The 21,126-nt window shown below is 57.8% G+C and overlaps 1 protein-coding gene across 9 annotated transcripts in view; it reads right to left on the bottom strand.

Annotated features, from left to right (window-relative positions):
• The window catches only part of PEMT (phosphatidylethanolamine N-methyltransferase), an 84,910-nt gene that overhangs the window by 45,833 nt on the left and 17,951 nt on the right, over positions 1–21,126 (bottom strand). For all 9 annotated transcript variants that reach the window (XM_059379326.1, XM_059379324.1, XM_059379325.1 and 6 more), the window contains one exon: positions 17,257–17,364. In XM_059379326.1, coding sequence (XP_059235309.1) covers positions 17,257–17,364 — 108 coding nt within the window. The remainder of the gene's footprint in view (positions 1–17,256; positions 17,365–21,126) is intronic.

Below are 21,126 nucleotides of genomic sequence, written 5' to 3'. Positions count from 1 at the left end.
GCAGCTCAGCAAGGGCCCATGTCCTCCAGCTCCAGGACACCCCAGCTCTGAGCAAGGCCCCAGCACCCTTTTGTCAATGGGCAGTGGCACACCCTTGGACAAGTACCCTCCACCCAGGACAGTTTCTTTCTCTGACAAGTGAGGAAGAACTTTCCAGAACCACAATTGTCTAGGCATGCATCACAAAAGAGAGTGGGGACTCTGTCTCCCTGTTGACATGGAGATTTATTTAGAGCTGAGTGTCTGAGTCTCCCCTTTTTCTGGTTCCTGCAGGACCTGTACTGGGGTTCCATTCAGAGCTCGTTCCCAGGTTCTCTGAGGGCTGATTTGGTCACATCGGACCTGAGGGTGGCCCGTCCCACCTGTGCTGACGGCCTGCGCTCATCATGACCACCTCAGGACCCTGAACTGCCCTCCAGAAATGCTTGTTCTCCATGGCTGAAGCAGGGCATTCTGCTGCCTCCGGTCCTCTGAAAACATGCTCTGGGTGGAGTGTCTGTATGCGACCGCAGAGAGATGGGAATCCAGCCCTGCCTGGCAGCAAAGCTGGCAGCCGGATGCTTTACTCCTCTTAGTGCCGGCCACCTCAGCAGGGGAACAGGGGCTCAGAGGCGAGCAAATAACAATCTCCTTCTCAGAGAGAAAAGAGGGCACGGGGCATCCCATCACACAGCCTGCCCGGACAGGAGGGCAGGGAGATGACAAGGGGAGTGAGAGGCGGGTAAGGAGGCTCCCTGAGACCGTGATCCCTGACAACGGGGCCGGGAGTGTTTCAAATCAACAACACAGTCATCTGTCCCCCAGGAGGGCCGTCCAGCCTCAGGAGCCCCATCGGCCAGATGGGAAAGTTCCGAGAGTGGGGCCTGGCCAGGGCACCAGCCACAGCGGGAACCAGTCCGGGTCAATTCCAGGGGATTCCTGTGGGCTGGCCGAAGCTGCCTCCTTCCTTCCAGAAGCTTCAAGAACACTCAAAGAATGAGAATGAGAATGAGAATACGCCCTTCGTTTGCAGGGATGACCCTGGTGATGTTAATGGGGGCAGCCAGGGCTCTGCAGACCGCCGTGGTCCCCAGGGGCCATGGGTTGCGCCTCGAACAGAGCAAAGGAAAGCAAGGCTGTGTGTCTGCAGCAGGAAACGGGGCACTGTAAAGATGCCAAGAAGCCCTCCGGCAGGTCCCAAGGGCCCCACCGGAGTTACAACTTGCCTCTATGCCTCATATCTCTCTTGCATTGGTGAGCTGCCACTGGGCACTGCAAAGGATTTGATCCTTGTCAGATGGCTGCCCTGTGTCCCCTCCCCCACCTCGCAGGACCCCTGGTTTCCCTCAGAGCCTTTGGCACTCACCAACCCCCTCTGATCCCCGGCCTCAGTGCAGCCTGTCCACCTGCCCAGCCTACCCTAAAAGAGGACACACCCATGCCTCCCGTGACGGCCCCTCCCGGGAGCCCACACCTCCAGCACCAAGCCCAGATGCCCTGCACTGGGCGCTCCACTGGCCTTTGTCTCTACCCTGTGATTCATTATGAAAAAGACATGGAGTGCTTGCAAAAACGCACGCAGCACACAGACGGGAGGCGCCTGGGCCAGGCTGCAGGTGCACAGAGAGCCGGAGTTGGCCCGGAGCCCTGAAGGCCATGGCCACGGGAAAGGCATTTCCAGGAGTCTCGGAAATGCTCTAGCATTTCCAGGATGCTCTAGCAGAACAACAGACCAAAGGTTCATTACCAGGCCCTAGGGCTGGCTTCCTGTTCATCTCTAACACCTCCCAGTGTGAGGGAGTCTGCGGGACAAGGAGAGGTCCAAGGTAAAGCTCGGCAGGGCTGGGGTGGGAAGGCCCGGTGGGTGGAGTGGCAGAGCATGGTGTTGCAAGAGCTGGGCACCATGACAGGCCATGCTCCCCGATCTAGGCAGAGGCAGAGGCCCAGGACTGGCAGGTTTCCCTCAGGGCGGGGACCTGGGGAAGGCAGCCCTTGGCAAATGGGCTGGCACCCCAGGGCAAGAGTTGGCCCTGCCTCTCAGAGGGTCTGTTGGCGGGAGAGGGCCTACTTGCCAGAAGAGGATCCCGAGGTTCAGAGAGGCTCCGTGCTTTGCTCAGGGCAGGTGGGACCAGGACTGGAGCTCAAGCAGCCTACCTATGGCCATGCTTGCCCCTCGGTGGCACTCCACGGCTAGAAGTGGCTGGGGCAGGGGGCCAGCTGGCCAGGAGCCTGGAGTGAGCGAGGGATGGAGACCACTGAGCTAGGAACAGGTCAGAGTTGGGCCTCTGAGCCTTCACGCAACAGTCTCACAGTCTCACAGGTGTGAAGTCGGGGCAGGGTAGTGAACACTCAGGGCTGTCGGCAAGTCACGGCTGGGGTTCTCAGGAAACCCAGGGCACAGGGTGTGGCCTCAGAACAGCCTCAAATACATGGAAACAGAAAAGACCACCGTGGACTCCACCTCCCCAGGTTTCTGTATAGGGAAACTGAGGCTCAGAGAGATTGACATGCCTGGCCCCTGCTGTCAGTCGGTCAGTGTGTGGCTGGGCTAGAGCCACGGCAAGGCTCCATCACCCACAATCTCCTGGGGCCCAGAGGGTCCTCCTGGATGATCAGAGCTTCTGAGCCCTACTGGCCACTCTGACCCATCCGAGATCTCACTGGGCCTGCCCAAGACCGGGCCTCTTGGCCAATGACAGCAAAGACATAGCTGGACCGGGCCAGAGGCTCGCAGGTGGCCAGGGCTGGGACCACATCCACGTGGCCTCTGGCACAAAGCCACACACAGCCAGGAAACAACATAGGGGCTGGGCCGGGCCATCTGATGGGCCCACAGGTCCAGTCACTGCCACACCTCCCTTCCTCCACTGGCTCCCTGCCACCCCCGCAGCAGGTACAAACTCCCCAAAGGCCCCTGAGACCACCCGTCCAACCTCAGTTCCCACAGCCACCCCCAACCTTCCCTGCACTTCTGATGAGGTACGGCCCACTCTCCTCCTACCTCTCCCCACTGAAACTGTCCTTGTGCTCCCTCCCTCTGCTCCAGAACTGCCCTTCATCGGCCATCTCCCTGGGCCCTGACACCTGGGCACCCGCTGGGCATAACCCAGCGGCCACGCCCAGTGGGAGGACGTGTGGACCCGTGTGCAACCTCTCCCGTCTCTTCTCTCTCTCCACAACCTTCCCTGCCCCTTCCTCCAGACCCCGAGGTCCCATCACATGACTGGCAGGACCGGCAGGCAGCTCAATCACCAAATCCTTCCCGGGCTCCGGTCAGCCTCGACCCGGACAGCGACAGCTCACATTTACCAAGCCTGGCCTCTGCGTGCACCCCGTGGCTTACCTCACGAATCTCACAGCCCCGGGAAACAACCTATGCGGTCTCACAGATGGAGACACTGAGGCACGGAACTTAGGTGGAGGACCTCACCTGAGGTCACGGAGTCAGCAGCTGGCCCCGTGAAGGACGAAGACCACAGGACAGTTCCACAACAGACGCCCTGAAGCAGCCAGGCCACAAGGACCCTCCAGGGACAAAGGGGACCAGGAGAACAACTGAGCTGCTGAGGGGGCTCCAGGGCCGGTCCCACCAACCTTCCTGCCCAACCCCTGAGGCCCTGACTGCTGTGCCCCTTTTACAGATGACCAAACTGAGGCTCAGAGAAGCCAAAAATCCTGCCTGGGATGTTGGCTGAGGGGTACCATCCACGAGACAGGTTAGCGTGCTGAGAAGTCTGGGCCGCCCAGCGAGACAGGCCAGCAAGACTTGCAGGCTCAGGGATGTGACTACACCAGGTCCCCGAGGCCAACCAGGCCGAGGACGGCCCATGAGAACATCTGTGCCTGCCCTACCCCAGCAGAGGCATCCTTTCCAGGTCACTGGCCTTCACGGCCACCTACCTGCAGCCCGGCCCCCATCAAGCCCACCTGCAGGCGTAATGTTGACACAGGGACAATGCACATCAGCCAGGAACCCCAGCTGCTCAGCAGTCAGGGCGGGACAGCCTCGTGCATCCCAGGCTCCCGGGGGAGGGGGCCGCAGGGCAAGAGCCCCAGCAGGCGTCCCGAGATCCTCTTCCCACCAGCTGGCCCCCAGCATTCTGCCTCATCCGGGATGCGCTGGCACTTAGGGCTATGCCTACACCCCCCAGGCCCTCCAGGGAATGGGATGGATAGGGAAGCAGGGCAATGCCCAGGAGCAGAAGCCCCAGCCGCCAGGCCCAGTTCTGCTCCTGCAGCTGGGTGACCAGGGGCAGGTCAAACAACCTCTCTGGTCCTCAGCGGCTGCCTCGGAAGATTCTGGAGTGGTGCACTCCACCAACGGCACTGTTCCCACCTGAGGCTGTTCTGCCCCTCACTGCAGGCCACCATCCCTTGGTCCCCACCCTCAAGGACTGGTGGGGAGATAGGGAGCCATGCCAGCTGGTGACCAGGGCAGGCCGCCCCCAACCAGCCACCTCATCTGTGACCGAGTCCTAGATTCCCAGCTACACAACGAGAGAGACAGCATCTACAGAACTGGCGACAGAGGAGTCTGGGCAGGACAGTGCCACCTCACCCCTTCCCCAAGCACCCTTTTCCCAATGTTCTTCACTGAACAAGGCCTCTGACGCCTTGTGAAAGACTGCTGGGTGGTGTTTCTCGCAGCAATGGGGGAAAACCGAGAGCAAGACCAGGGGCAGACTCAGCCTCCCACCCTGCCAGGAGATGGGGTTGCACAGCTCCCAGGGGCTTGTCAAGGTCATGACCGTCCCCTGCTGGGCACAAGTGGTGGTGGGGAGGGCTCCATACTCCCCTCCCCAAGGCAGCTCAGAGGATCCCCCTGAGCTAGGGGAAAACATAACTCAGGCTCAGACGCATGCCCTTCCTTGGCTGTGAGCACAGACACACCCCTGCCGCCCGTACAACCCAAGCTGCCTTTCTGGGGGCAGCACTCCCCAGGAGGGTTCCCGGGACCTTCAGCACAAATTGGATGCTGGAACTGAACCTCCCTAGACACCCAGCCGCTCCCCAGCCTGTGGTAGACACACTGAACTCTGGAGGGGCCTTGGGAATCAATGGCTGGTTCCCAAGTCACCTAGCATCCGCCTTCGGAGCTGTCTGGGCTGGGGGGGCGGGGGAAGATGGGGGTTCGGTTTACAGAGACTGCGGTACACAGGCGGTGAATTCAGTCTGCAGCCCCTCTCCCCTCCCGGGTGGTCAGGGATTCCGACTGTGTACACATGGTTGGCTCCGCTGGTAAGTCGACCTAGAGGCCTCCGGAAAGTCACCTCATTAACATAACAAAAGAGTCTTCAGGCTCCCATCTCTTGGGAAGTTGCAAGCTTTAGGAAGCCTGTGCCAGGAACAGATTGAAGACAAAATACATGTTTATTATAAATCACACAGCTCCTTCCTCCCGTGCTTGGCCGTACCGCTTACAAACCGGCTTCGTGGCTGCCATTCTCGTGATGTCCTGACCGGCCCTCCACGCCCTATGCCTACCTAAGCCTCAGGAGAACGCTGAAGATGGATAAGCCCACCCAGTCATGTGGCCAAAGAGCCAGCATCCGTGCTGGCCTCACCGCAGGCCCCTCAGCCTGTGAGCTCAGCCCTGGAAGGCTGGAGAACGTCGCACCTGCTGTGGGCACCAGCGCATGACCAGTTGGGGTCAATTCAGATGTCCTGCTGCCTCCGCAGGGAGGGCAGGCTGGGCTCCTTGGGAGCAGAGATCTCTACGCATACCCTCCCCCACTGCCCTGCGCACCAGCTAGCACGAGCCAGCCCAGCTAGGAGCATTTTCAACAGGGCCATGGGGACAAAGTGGAGAGTAGCAAAGGCAGGTGAGCAGAACCTTATACCCGAGTATAGGGGCTGACCTCTGAGGCTGGGCCCGGGCCTCGGACAGTGAGCACTTGACTTTGGAAGCTACCCTTGGGGAACCTATATAGGTTCCACCTCCCACCCTTGGGTCCAAGACCCACCCCTAATTTCTCATTTTCTATCAGGTGGCCTGAATTCCCCACTGCTCCCCACCCAGGACACTCCGGGGCAGCAGCTCATCTTTGGTTCCAGACTCTATTCATGATCTCTGGCCCCTGCAAATGCACGCCTCTCCATCCCCTGGCAGTCCAAACTCCCTGACCACCAAAACCTCAGGAGCCTGGCACCCCAGGCCCATGCTGTCCCCTCTTTGAAGAACTCCCCTGGCATTGTTATCCCACATCCAGTGGCCTCACAAGCCTGGATGCCTTCCCTGAAAAGCAATGGGGCATCTCCCCGGGTCCTCAGACCCAAGCCCCACACTGATCAGACTGGCACTTGACCAGCACCCCCCTTAGCCCTCCTGAGTCTGACTTCGTCGAGGCAGGGAACGAGGAGGGAAGGAATCAGAGACAAAGGTGGCCAAGAAGGGGCAGCCTCTTGGGCCACTGGTGGACTGGAACTCTACAGCCTGGCGTGGTGCCCGGTGACGCTGGAGAGCCTGACCATACCACTTGGTGATGCGTGGTCCCACGCACGGCATCGGCCGACCCCAGGCATGCCCATCGCCTCCTGAGTTGAAGTCTCTCTCTGGCTCATTCCTGACTCCTGGGGACAAGTGAGGGGTCGCCAGCTACAGCAATTACTCTCCAAGTTGTAGCCAGAAGCCACGGTTAAATTTCAGGGGCAGCAGACTCTAGAACAAGTGAGAGCAGTTGGCCTGAAGCCTGCGGGGTGGGGTAGTGGTGGCAGGGTGGATAAAGGCTCCGGGCGTTTTTACTGATGCAAGTGCTCTTCTAGACGTGCCTACAACCAGACGCCTCCTGCAGCGGCTCCTCCCTCGAGCCAAATATGACATTGGGCACTTTATGCTTCCAAACCCTTTTGCACCCATTCCCTCCCCAACAGCCTCCTTGCCATATGGTGAGGAAATCGGGCAAAGGCTGCCCCAGCAGACCTCGGATGAGGCAAGTGAGATCTAGGGAAGGGAGGGGATTGACTTAGGCCACAGAGCAAGTGGGAGGTAAAAGTGGACAAAACCTCAAACCCTGGAAATTGTCCATGGAATCTTGGCTGGCCTCCGAAGCAGACCCAGGAATGGGGCAAAGCCAACAGCACATCCAGGCTGCCCCCCAGGCAGCTAAACACTCCGGGCTGCGTCTCATTTGCCCCCTGACAGAGCTCTCACGGCAGCACTGGCGGGGTCCGCGGAAGGACCTGGCACCCTTCTCACACACGGAGAAAGGAGGGCACCACCTTGCTTGGCCCACCGCTCCACAGCCACTCGGGGGGCTCCCCCAATGAAGGAAGGACACCTTTCCATCCACCCCTTCTAACACCAGGCGAGGCCCCTTCCTTGGCCCCAAGACACTGTCCTTAGCTTCCGGGAGCACTCAGTCTGAGGGAGGAGGTGACACGTGAGCGCACAATGAACATAGTCCATGGAGCGGTGGGTCAGCCCTGCTGCAGAGTCGGGAGCCACGCAGGGGATGCTCGGCCATGTCTGCTTGGGCTTAGGGCTCAGGGCAGGCTGGCTAAAGGGCCTGCAAAGGCTTGTGGAGGAGATTGGAGCCAGCTGAGTGAAGAAGAAGGCAGGCCCCTCCAGGAAGAAGGAACACAGCGCCAAGATACAAGGAGGGGAGAGATCGGGTGTACAGAACAGCAGAGGGGAGACGGCCAGCACTCTGGGAGGGGGTCACAAGAAGGCCAGCGGATGAGTCCAGGTGGTAAATGACCCCCAAACCACACATCTAGCCTGAAGGCCAGCAGGGTCTAAAGGCTGGCATAGGACAGGATAGGCTCAGACCCTGCTGGGGTAATAAAACTCCACCCTGGGTCCCTCCGTGCAGGAAGGATCCCAAGAGATCACCTTCGCCAAACCACTCAGCCAGCAGCCCTTTCCAATGTGTGCCTCTCAATCCCACGCGTGCTGACCGTGCCTGATGTCCTCACGAGGCCCCAGGGCCAGAACCCAAAACACATCATAGCAGGAAGAAGCACTTGGACATCCCCCCTCAGCACCACACCTCACCCCTATCCAGCTCAGACTCTCTAAGAAAACTCAGATCACACCTCCAGAAAGTCAGGAGGCTGAGGGCGAGGAGGAGGTCAGGGTTCAGCCTGGGCTTCGGGGGGCGACAGCCTCCTCTGCTCCCCTCCCTTTTATTCTTAACTCTGTCGCTCCAAGGGATTCCGGCAAAGGCTGTGAGCTGACCCAGTTCCAGGTGCTGTGGACACTCAATCACCATGGTGCCCAGACACGGAAAGTCTAAAGTTAGCCCCGGCTGATGGCAAGAGGCTGCCCCTGCCAGCCCAGGGCCACAGCCCCACAGAGCGACACGCCAGCCCATACCGCTCTCCATCCGGATAGGGATGGGGCTGCACAAAGGGCGGCCAGAGCTACCTCCTGCTAAAAATGTGTGACTCCTCCCGGGCTCAGAAAGAACACACACACACATATACACACACATACACACACATACACAGAGCCTCTTGCCCTTGAGCCCACATGGAGATGCTAGAGGAGCCACAGAGGATCCCTGGTGATGAGGAGCTGACTGTCCCCAGCTGGGAAGCCGAGACCAGACGTGCCATGAGTTGTGTCAACTCCAGCTCTGAGCACGTCTTGGGGGGGGGGGGGGGGGGGGGCCGGGGGGGGGCTATGGTGTCCCAGGCGACCTCAGTAGATAGAGATAAGGAAGTGGCTAGCTAGCCAGAGTTCTGGGCTCTCTTGGCTCTAGCAGCCAAGGTCTCAGTCACACCCAGCCCACCAGCCAGTTCGGCTCAGTGGAAAACCCTGCTTCCTGCTTGCACCCAGGGCAGCACCAGCAAGCCCAGCTCAGCGAGATGCACTCCTGGCACAGGGTGACGTTTCTCACCCAGAAACACTGCCTCGGAGCCCAGTGTGTCCATGGCCATGCCCAGGGAGCCAGAGTCCTGAGCCAGATGGGACCCAGGGTCTCAGATGGTTTGGGTTCATGCCCCATCCCAATTCCCCAGCCTGTCTGAATGAGACACACACACACACACACACACACACACACACACACACACACTCAGCACCTGCCCTGGAGCAGATAATCGAGGATTGCAAGCCAATGTTCAGGGTCCTCCCTCGGGGGCCCCGGGCCCACCAGCCCACCTTCTTTCCACACACCTCCCCTTTTCTTTGGTCTCCTCAACTCTTGACGTCCCCCCCACCATCCTACCCTTCTGCTGCTCTTCAGAAAGCCCAGCCACGCCTCAGCGGGCCCTGTGCAGCCGGCAAGGCTAGGATACTCACAACCCCTCTTTGGTCTCCTGTCTTCCAGATGTGTCCGCTACCTGCAAGCTTTATTAGCAGTCGGTCCCTTACTTTCAGATGGCACTCATGAAACACAACCTTACCTTGGTGGCCCAAGTGCCAGTGCCAGGAGGGCAAGGGGTGTCCTCTTCCCCTGGGCACAGCAAAGGGCCATCCCAGGGCAGCGCTTGGCAGAGTGGGTGGGTCCCTGTGTTTCAGAGCCCTATAGGACCTCAGCTGGGGATCCTCACCTCACAGATGGAGACACGAAGCCCCAGAGCAGGTGGGAACACAGGGAATGGGACCTGGGTCTTCCCCCAGGTGCCACGCTAGTTTCCTTGCTTCAGCCCAGTCACAGCTGCAGGGTCAGCCTCCTGGCACCTGGGGGAGGGGGCCTCTGAGGCACCTGAAATTAGCCAACAGGTTGCTGGCTGGGGATCTGAAACCAGAAAATGAGGCCTCAAAGCAAATGCACACTAAAGGTGTCAGCCCACCTGCCCTTGGCTGTGCTGGCCTTACCCACAGCGCCATCTACTGTCCAAGCCTTCCCGGTTCCCACCAAAGCCCTCCGCCACCAGCCCAGGGGCCTCAGGCACTCAGCCAGCCAGACATCCCTCTGCTGGGTGGGGAGTGCCTCTACTTTCTGGAGGGGAAGAGCTGCCTCATCCCCAACGCACCCTCATGGGGGGCGGTGTCTCCCCACAGAAAGGGTGACCAGCCCAGGGGATGCAGGAAGATAAGGACGAACCCCAGAAGCCCCGGCCAATAAGCGCGGGCTGCCCGGACACCGGCTATGTATCCACCCCCAGAGAGAGGAGTCTGAGGCCAGGACACAGCCTGGGGCAGGGGGTTGTGGAGAGCTGGGGGCGGTGGGGGGCACTGCACACACACCCAGATTGGTCTCAGGCAGAAGACGCCAGGCAAGCAGATGAGGGTGTGAGACAGCAGACACCCGGGGCGGGGGGGTACAGAGAGCTGGGCCAGGCAGGCAAGAACACACAACTCAGAGGCACGCTCCACGCTGAAGAAACCCGCTGGCCAGGACAGTCCCCACAGACACCTGCCATCCCAGCAGGATGATGAGAAGCACGCCCTCATTGCTCTCTGTCCGTAAATGCATCCCGTTTAGCGGGACGTCCGGACGTGCGATAGTCTCAATCAGCTTTGACGTCCTAACAAGAAATTTGCCTTCGATAATAGCTAAGGCACCAAAGCATGCCAATTTTCTTCTGTAAACAATGGGCGAGCTCAAGGCTACAGCATCACAGCCCGGCACGGGCTCGCTGTGCTCTGACACTGGAGGACGTGCCCAGAGCTAGAACAGCGCAGGGCTGCATCTATCTTATCTTTCCTGGGATGCCAGAATAGCAGGGCCCGCTTCTCCCCTCCCCTGCAGTCCCCCTTCCTCTGCAGAGTCAGAGTATGCAATGGCACAGATGGAGATGGCCCCCTCCCTGGAAAACTAGGGAAGAGGCCAACTGCTGAGAATCCAGTAGGCACTGTGCCAGGGGTGCAGGGCGCAAGTGTGGAGAGGTGAGGCAGGGGCTCTGCCCTTCGTAACATCACACAGCCCCCAGCACAGGCCAGGGTGCGGGGTACTGGGCCACAAGGCAGGGGCTGCTCCAGCTGTCTTGGAACACCCAGGCTAAGGGGAAGGCCAAGGGGAAGGTCAAGGGGCAAGCAGAGATGCCAAAGGGAACGTGAGACACATGCAGCGGGCACAGAGGGCCGCCTCACTCACACTAACCAGCGCAACACTCTGCCCCCCAGGGATCCTGGCAACATCTGGAGACCTTTGAGACTGTCGGGACACCTGGTGGTTAGAGGCAGGGGACATCATCAAACACCCCGAAGTCAGGGTATTTGGGTGGCTCAGTCATTAAGCATCTGCCTTCGGCTCAGGTCATGATCCCAGGGTCCTGGGATCAAGCCTCATGTCGGGTTCCCTGCTCCGGACGAGCCTGCTTCTCCCTCTCCCTCTGCCTGCTGCTCCCCCTGCTGTGCTCTCTCTCCCTCTGTCAAATAAATGAATAAATGAAATCTTGGGGGGAAAAAAAATCCTGCAGTGGACACGATGGCCCAAAATGTCAACAATGCCAACGTGAGCGACCTGAGCCTGGAGGATGGGCTGGGAAGGGGGTTTGTGAAAAGCAAGGACTACTGCCTGTAAGAGGTGGCACAGATATGTAAGATGCCCTTGGCAAGGGGAGGAGTCATGGGGAAAGGCAGGAACCAGAACCACAAGGCTTGCAGGCAACAGGAAGTCTGGCAGAGGGGTGGGCCTCAGAGGCCAGGGAAGGGGCTCCCATCTCGTGCTGGAAGGTGTGAGGTGCCTTTAAGCAACTGAGAGTGTGCTGGGGCACTGGGCCATTTGGCCTTGGCCTGTGTTCACATGTGAAGGAGTACGCAGTGCAGATGGGTAGGGAGGTGCAGGGAGTGCTGGGGACCCTGGCTAGATCTCTGCCCAGGGCCCCTGGAAGGGGAGCACACAGCCCACATCCCCCATCTTGGCCAGGGTTCACACAGCAAGCTCCGTTTGGGGCCTGGACATCCCCAGGTGGGGCCACGGAACCTGGACCTGAGGTGTTGGTACTGAGAAGATTCTGGGCCAGGGACAGAGACAAGATGACAAAGGGAGAAGCCCCAATTAGCCCCTCTGTAGCACCTGACCTCTTCACCATTTCAATTACAAACCTATTTGCGATCTCTAACAATGGAGGCCAAGCGGCTTTATTCCCTAGCTCCTGTGGCTGGCACACAAAAGGTTCTGGAGGAATAAATATTCGTTACTTTGTTTCTCTTATTTTTGAAAAGTGTGAACACTGCGGGGGTGGGGGAGAGGGAGAAGGAGAGAGAATCTTAAACAGGCTCAGCACATGGGGCATAATCTCAGGACCCCATGACTGAGCTGAAATCAAGAGTAGGATGCTTAGGGGTGCCAGGGTGGCCTGGTCAGTTGGGTAAGCAGCTGCCTTTGGCTCGGTCACCATCCAAGGGTCCTGGGATCAAGGCCTCAAGCAGGGGAGCCTGCTTCTCCCTCTCCCTCTGGCCCTGCAATGTGCTCTCTCTCTCACTTACTCTCTCTCTCAAATAAATAACATCTTTTTTTAGAAAAAAAAAAAAAGAGTCAGACACTTAACTGACAGCACCACCCAGGCACCCTCAACAAACACTGGTTGCATGAATGAATGGGTGAATGAATAATGAATAAATGAATGAATGAGAAACTGTTGAAGAGCAGCAGACTGAGTCAGAAGAACAGTTTGAGGCCCAGGGAGAACAGAGTTACAAGAAAATGTGATGCTCACCAGTGGTTTCCCCAAAGATCCATCAAGAGGACAGCAGAAGGCAAGAAAGTTCTCTGAAGCTCTAGAAGCAGAATTCTAACAGAGTAGAGGAGATGAAAACCGACTTTGGGGATAGAGGACAGGGAAGAAGAGAGAGATGGGGGCTGGGGGCTGGTGGGGAGGGGGCACCCCTCATCCACATGCTGGCCCTGATAGGCGGGCAGGCCCCTCCAGCGGATGCTGTAGCTCCTTCAAAGAGCTACAGCCCTGGGGAGGCAGAGAGCGGGCCCTAGAACAACCAGAAGGCTGTGGTCCAAGGCCACACTCAGCCTGGGCCACTGTCCATGGCCTCCTCACACATTATCACCAACCTCAGCCATCCTGCTCCCCTCAATTCCAGACTCACAAGGTCTCCCCTCAGAATCTCCCAAATGACTTCAGATTGGAGCTCTCTTGCCTCAGCCCCTACCTTGGCCATGGCCTCTACAATTCTGCACCCAGTTCTGATGTGTGGGTTTCGTCCCCACACACCCAGGCAATTCTCTGACACCAGCTGGGTGTCCCACAATTCAACTTGCTTCTGACCCAATCTGCCCAACTCACGGAACTCTGAGAACGAGCTTATTTGCTTGATTATGAGCTTATTATAAAGGATATTAAAGGCCAGGAATCATCACCCAATTGAAACGATGAATAGGGTGAGGGAAGGGGGAGGGATGCAGAGCGCCCACTCTCTGGGCATACCACTCTCGCCGAATCTCCATGTGTCCACCAACCCAGAACTCTGCGAACCCCATTCTTTTTTTTTTATTTTTGAAAATTTTATTTATTTATTTATTTATTTAAAAGCGCGCTCTCGCAGGCATGCGCACAAACACAGGGAAGGGGCAGAGGGAGAGGGAGAAGCAGACTCCTCACCAAGCAGGGTACCCAACACGGGGCTCCATCCCAGGGCCCTGGGATCATGACTGGAGTGGAAGGCAGGCGCCCAACCTATGGAGCCACCCAGGCGCCCCATCTCCCAACGCCATCCCCGCGGGGTCTCACAGAGGTTGCAGGACATAGGTGACTGATTAAATCATTGGCCCTTGGCTACTGAACTCCACCTCCAGCTCCGCCCCCTCCTACATCACGTGGTTGGTTCCAATGGCAACATGTCCCGCCCCCACCCCCCACCCCCCGCACCCCCCCTTAGGTTGGGGACAGGCCTAAGGTCACCTCGTTAACCTAACAAAAGACGCCTGGCGGGCCTTCAACCCTAGGAAATTTCAAGGGTTTGGGGAACTATATGCCAGAGTGACCAATTCCTCATTTCTGAGAAGTCACTCAGGTCCCAGCTGCACCTGGCGGTGCCTCCTCTCTCTGGCACTTCCCCACCAAACTATGGTAAATCCTGCTGACTCTTCCGGCTTTCAAACCGTGCCCAGAATCTGACCACTTCTCCTACTTCCGCTGGTGCCACTCTGGTCCAAGCCACCATTGGGCCTCAGGCCCCACCACAGCCTCCAGCCCCGCCCTCTCCCCACCCCACTCCACCCCCCCACCCCCGCATCTGCTCTCATCAGCACACAGCTGCCTGGAAAATCCGAGTCAGATCAGGCCACGCACTGCGCGTTTCCCCGGCTCCCCACTCAGAACGCCCCACCCCACGTGCTCCCCACGGCCTACAAGGCCAGTACTGTTAGGACGGCCCCCTCTCTGACCTGCTGCTCTCCATTCTCGCTGGGTCGCATTCCAGCCAGCGGCCCTTCCTTGAAATCACCCAGGACTTTTGCACTTGTTGGTTCCTCCTCCAAGGATACCTGGGGAGCTCCCTCCCATGTTGGAGGGGGAGCAGGTTTTGGCTCAGGGGCCACCTGCTTCCCCAGCTTCACTCTCCGTCAACCCCAACCCCCCTTGATGGTGGTTGTGAGTTTATTCAGGGTCCCCCTCCTAGGATGTCAGCTCCTTTGGAACCTGAACACTGTGCCTGGCACATGTGTGGTGGGCCATCAATAAGCAGCTGAAGAAATGAGTGAACCTCTTCTGAGCAGTTTCCAAAGGGGTTAATAACAGCCTTCGCCCTGCCAAGCAACTAAAACGCTACCTGGAACACTCAGCACAGTGTCCCTGCCGCAAGTCCCTCTTGTCACCACTGAGTCAATGCTCAGTATGCTCTTCTACAGGTGCCCTCTCGCTTACTGCTCACGCAGAGCTGGGGGAGGGGGAAGCAGGCCACTCAGAGCAGTTCTGCCTGTTCTGCCACTGTCTGGCCCGCGGCAGCCCACTAAACCACAGCGCATTCCCCTAAAGGCTCCCATTCTGAGCCTCTCTCCCACTGATGACCACAGACTGTTCCAGTGAAATAACTTCTTAAAATAAAAAGCAAGGCCAATCAAACACTACAACCAAAGAAAAAAACCTATGACAAGTGCACAGATTCTGAGCTGCCCGAATCTTAAGCAGCTTGACTACGGGGCTGTGGGCCACAGCTCAACTTTAGTATGAATTTGCAGGGGTGCCCGGAGGGCTCTGTCAGTTAAGCATCTGCTTTTGGGCTCAGGTCATGATCCCAGGGTCCTGGTATTGAGGCCCCAATCCGGCTTCCTGCTGGGGGAGGAGCCTGCTTCTCCCTCTCCCTCTGCCCCTGGGCCCCTGCTCCTGTGCACATGAGCACTCTCTCTCAAATACATAAATAAAACCTTAAAAAAAAAATGAACTTGAATACACCGTTAGAAGAGCCTACAGGAAATAAAGGAAGGGGCTTGTACATGAAGAAGTGTCCCCAGGATCTGCCGCGCACTCAGTAAATTGAGCCCTCAGCACTGGGGACCAGCCAGGCCCACAGGGCATGGACAGTGAACCAGGGAGAGCACTGCACACTCCCAACACAAGCCAGCTCTCCTAGCACGGATTAACAGCCTCTCTGAGACCCTACACCGGCTTCCTGTGGCTGCTGTAGCCCATTTCCACAGAGTAGGTGGTTTAGAACAATGGAATTTATGCTCTCCCAGTTCTGAAGGCCAGAAGTCCAAAATCAGTGTCTGTAGGCCAGATCAAGGTGCCAGCAGGGCTGTGCTTCCACCCCTCCCCTCACCCCCAGGCTCCAGGGGAGGATCCATCCCTCACTGCCTCTTCCAGCTCCTGGTGGCCGCAGCCTTCCTTGGCTGGTGGCCGCATCATCTCCGTCTTCAAAGCCAGTGTCTTCTCATTTTCCTCTGCCTCCCTCTTATTCGGACACATGGGGTTGTGCTGAGGGCCCACCCCAATAATCCAGGACAATCTCCCCATCCTGAGATCCCTGACACCTGCAAAGCTCCCCTTTTTGCCATATAAGGTAACAGTCACAGGTTCCAAAGACAAGACATGGACATACGTCTTTGAGGGCCATTTTCCAGCTGTTTTACCCACCGTGATCTTGTGTGGCAGGAGGAAGGCTTGGGGGTGGGGAGCAGGGCTGGGGGAGAAAGAAAGACAAGCAGAAGAGCACAGGGAGATGCAGGCCCTCCGGGAGCCCAGCCCTTGCTGGGAGGCCCCTGTCAGGTCAGGGTCAGCTCAGACATGGTGGGCTGTGGTAGTAGTTGGGTTTCCTCTATGGACTGAGGCAGGAGTCCCAGGAGGCCTCAAGAATAGTTTTACAAAAAGAAGTGAGCCCGAACCTCTGACCCTTAGAGCTCCTCCTTCCCCTCAGGGCCCCTCCAGCCGGGGGCCTGCACCAGCCATCTCAGGGTGGGTGCTCCCCTCCCCCCCCACCCAGGACAGAAGGGACAGCACATTCCGAATGTGGCCTCTGTGAAGTGAGCAGTCCCGCCCCACCCCCACTCCCACCCACCACCCATCTCCCCAGACAAAGACAAGACTCTAACTCAGCAACCAGGTGACAAATGTGTCGTGTTCCGCCCCTGGGACCAAGTGGCCACCCGAAATAAAAACAGTCTGGAACAGTGTGTTGCTAACCGGGAGGCTGGCCTTACTCCTCAGGCTACCCTCAAGGGCGATCACAGGACGTCCGTGGCTCTGCATCAGCAAACCTGGGCACTGGCACAGGGCAGGAGCCTCGGGAAGCAGCCCTCGGGCACTACCGCCACCCCCTTCCATTCCTGCAGAAATCCCAAGAGCTTCCCAGCAGGTAGGGGGCATCGCAGAGACACACGGTAGCAGGAGGGCCTGTCCGCCATTCCCACACCTTCCTCAGAGGGCTCAGGGCCCCCTTCCCACACAGCCTGCCCCCCAACAGTTCTGGGTCCTGAGCATACCCGTACCCACAGACGAGCTGGGTGCTGCTCTGTCTCCTTCTGTGTTCACTCCTTGCTCGCTCGTTCTTACTCCCTGGCATGCACACTCCAGTGCCGTGCAAACCCATTTCGCCAGGAGCCTCGTTCGGGAAAAACAAATCAAGTTTCTCGAGCACATCAGAGAGGGTGAGGGTTCCCAAGAAAGCCACCTGACTGCGCAGCGCGGCAGCGAAGGTAGGGAGCCTCTAAGCCAAGGCCATCTCCAGCAACCTCTAGAAGACCGAAGTCGTCGGGCCCATGTGGGCAGCCTCATCACGGGACAGTCCGCTGGCCCGGCCCAGCAGCAGCCCAGGACTGTCACGGCCCGCACATCATGGGATCCTGGCCTGGCCAGCATCCCTTGGGCTCTGACCTCACTGGGGAAACAGAAAGGACAATTCCGAACTGGCCAGAGACGGATACAGAGAGAGAAGAGCCGTCCGTCTGTCCGTGCACACAGCCAGCCCACACAGGGCCGGGCTAGGGCGCTTACCACATTCCAGAAGAGCGGATTGAAAGTGATGGTGAGGATGGCAGCCACGAAGCAGGGATCCGAGGGGTCCACGTAGCCCAACAGCAGGGTCATAACGTAGAGGTCTGCCTGCAGGGACAGAGCAGCGTCAGCGGGAGACCCGCCCAGTCCCCCGACGGCCCCCGCCTGCCGGACATGGAGTGCAAAGCCCCCGGAACTCAGAAACATAGTTACCCTCTGGGAACACGCCGGGAGGCTCGGGCACAAGCAAGTCCAGCAAAGGTTACTACAGTGTAATCATAAAACTGAAGATAAAAAGCCAAAACCCAATCAGCCGCATCGTGCCCTGTCAGACGGTGGCCGGGCAAGTGGCAGAGGAGTGGTGTGCGGGGACGTTCGGCCAGGAAATCATGAGCAGCCAGCACCCTGATGGGGAAGGAACACCACCAGGACCCAGGTCTGGGTCACCACCTGCTGTGACTGGGGCCACACCTGCAGAGGGCTTTGGAGGCCCCAGAGCAAACCCCAGGGGCTGTTGTTCGTGGGAAGACACGCTCAACCTCCCTAGTAATCAGGTAAATGTGAACTAAGACAGCAGCCCTGTCCCTCCTCCAGGGCAACCTGAATGAGGGCCAGGCTTGAGTGCTGGGGAAGGCGTGAAGAAAAAAGGCGTGCTCCCCCTTGTCAGCAAGGTCACTCCCAAGTGCCTGTTCCAGAGAAACTCACATCGAGTGTACAAAGTGCATGTGCTTGCAGTGAAAAAAACAAGCATAGCCGTCCACCTATGGAAGAATGGCCACATAGAATAGGCCCATTCCTAAAGCAGCAAAGCTACTGAATTCAAACAAACTTGCCATTATATGTCAAGTTGTGATATTCTTTTAAAAATGTCCAATGAACAGAGCAAGCTGCAGACTTCCCACAGCATATACATATATATACATTTTTAGAAAATAACACATAACCACACATTGTACTAAGTGTTTCCTGTGTATGTCTTTTTAAAAAGACCCTGGAGGGAGCCCGGGTGGCTCAGTTGGTTAAAGCCTCTGCCTTTGGCTCAGGTCATGATCCCAGGGTCCTGGAATCGAGCCCCACATCAGGCTCTCTGCTCAGCAGGGAGCCTACTTCCTCCTCTCTCTCTACCTGCCTCTCGGCCTACTTGTGATCTCTCTCTCTCTCTCTCTCTGTCAAATAAATAAATAAATAAAATCTTAAAAAAAAAAAAAAAAGGCCCTGGAGAGCAATACACTGGATTCATGCTACTAGCCACATCTATGGCTAGAGTTTCCCGCCCTCTATCATCCACACTCAAGGATGGAGCGCTCCCTGTGGTGGGACTGTTCCCCACACCCCTGGCCGCCACCCCCTCGGGGCCAGTGGCACCAAAATGTCTCCATACATGGTCCCAATGTCCCCGAGGGACAGCACTGAGACACCCTTCCTGTAGAGATGGTGGGAAGACTCTGGAAAGTCACTAAGCACGGAAGATGTGGCCAGGCGTGTCCTTGGCACATGTGGGCCTCCTGTCCCAGTCAAAGACAGTCTTCATCTCTGAGGGGCCAAGGGCAGAGCTGAGAATGAATGAGCCAACAAAGGCACTGCTAAGGGAACATGGGATGAAATGGCTGAGGGACAGAGTGGCCACATGAGTGCCCAAGCACATTATTAATAAACAAATGACAAAGGGGGAACCAGTCAGCAAATAGCGAAGGGTGACAATGGAAGCACAGTCTTGCCCCATGGGCACCCTGTGGGTGCTTGTCGACACCCAGCAGGCAGGCAACCCCACCCCCTGCCCTCCAGCCTCCTTCTCTTCTAGTCCCAGGTCAGACGCCCCCTGGAGGCCCCCAGCTTGTCCGGCAGAACAGTGGAGGCTCGGTGGGTCCCGCAGGCTCTCGGCTCTGGGTTGGGGGGTGGGCACCTCACAAAGCCTGGGGCCCTCACGGGAAATTCCAAGTTGCCCTGGAGAATACACCAGAAGAGAAAAAGCCGCTCGTGAAGGACCAAACAACTAGAAAAGGCCTTGGAACAGGCTGTCCTCCCCTGGAGTTGAGACAGGTACATCTCAGCCCCAAAGCCCCTAAAGCCTGGGACTGAACCAAAGAACGTTCTATCTTCTGTTTGAAAGGAAATGTTTGTTAAGCACCTGATTGCAAGGCCCACTGAGAGGTTGCGATGGGGTTGACTGGTGAACAGGAACCCCAAGAGGCATGGAAAGAGAGCTGGCCTGCGGAGCCACCAAGCTGCTGCTCTGGTCCTGCTTGGCCACTTTCAGAGCAGTGCCTGCCTCACTGCCCCCGCTCCTCGGTCCCCAGATCAACCCTAAACACCCAGTTTGCCTGCCATTGACCCTTCCCCCTTCTCACTGAGGAGTCAATCTGTGCCTTGACCCCATTGTTCCCACTGCCCTCAGGATGGGGCACCCTCGCCCCAGCCAGCCTCCCATGCCTCATTTCCTGCCACACTCTGGACCCCGGGCGTCCTCACCTGCACTGGACTGGCTCACCCATTCCAGGACTCACTGACAGGTGATGATTCACCTGCACCCACCTCACCTGTGATCCTTCTTGCCCACCCTATCGCTCACACCAAACATCATGCTCTAGACTCTTTTACGGTGGGTCTGCACGTGTCTGAAATACTCTCTATCCCTCTGACACTTCCAGACGAACTCCTATTCACCCCTGAAGACCCGGCGGGAGCATCTCCTCTACCTTCACCCATGGCACTCTCTTCTATGTCCTTAGTGCACACGGTATTGTGATTATCTGGTTATCTGTCCCTATCTCATACTCATCCCTCCGGGCGAGGGGCCATGTTTTCCTCCAACTTTGTGTCTTCCACCCGGCACAAAGAGTAAATGTTTGCTGAGTGAACGGTGGCCCTTGTTGCATCATTAGTAAAAAGCAGAGGCTAAAGGTCTGGAAGGGCCCTCCAGCTCAACTGCCTGGGCTCCTAGGACTCTGATACCCTCCCTTCTGGCTTCAAAATGGAGTCAGGAAACTGCCCAAGCAGCTGCCATGGAGATTCTGCAGGTGGGCGGCCAACAGCAGCCAGCAGATCCCTCTGTTTCTGAGGCGACAGATTCACAGCTGCCCAAGCACTGTGCTTCATCAATATTTTTATGGCACCTTTTAGGTTGAGAAATCAAGTAGTGTTCACAAGTGTTGGCGGGAGGCAGGATGGCCAGACCCGGGACGGGATAGGGCTTTCTAAGGTTCTTAGAAACCTCAGGGCTGGGATCTCTTCAAGGCAGTTCAGTCCCTAGGGTGTGCAGCTCAGTGGAGAGAGTGCGGGTGGAGCACCAGGGGTGTTATCAGCAGTCCTGAAGCCCTGCCCCCTCCCCCGAATTCTACTACCCATCATCCCCTCCAGATCCTACTTGCAGCCTTCAGCTACACCGTAAGCTGGGCACCCACACCACCCGTCCACCAGAAGCTGCACACAAAAGGCCCTCTAAGACCCAGGCTTGCCCTCTGAAACATCACAAAGCGGAGCATAGGGCCAGCACACCTGGAACGTGAAATATCCCCCCACTTCCCCACCAAGAGCCTCCCACCGACTTTATCCTCCATGGTTATCAGCAGCCTCGTTTTACTGATAGGCAGAGTTATCCGCAGGCCTGATTCTCCAGGCCCCCCTCTGTGCTCACACAAGGCTGTCTCAGGATCCCCAGTGACCAAGACAGAGGAAAGATGGTGAAGTGTGAGGTCCAGAGCAGGGACCCATCCAGCTGGAGAGAGGGTGCAGGTGATGGCCAGAGGGTCACTGCTAGAAACCCGGGGATGCCAGCAGGAGAGAACCAGACCAGTGCTTCAGGGCAGGCCCATGAAGGTGCAGGCACATGGATGGTGGCTGCCTGGGAAACAAGGTGGGGCACTGGCCAGG

The sequence above is a fragment of the Mustela nigripes genome, chromosome 16 (genome assembly GCF_022355385.1).
Source record: "Mustela nigripes isolate SB6536 chromosome 16, MUSNIG.SB6536, whole genome shotgun sequence".
Lineage (NCBI taxonomy): Eukaryota > Metazoa > Chordata > Mammalia > Carnivora > Mustelidae > Mustela > Mustela nigripes.
The sequence above is the reverse complement of the archived record's forward strand: the minus strand, read 5'-3'. Positions and strand labels throughout refer to the sequence as shown.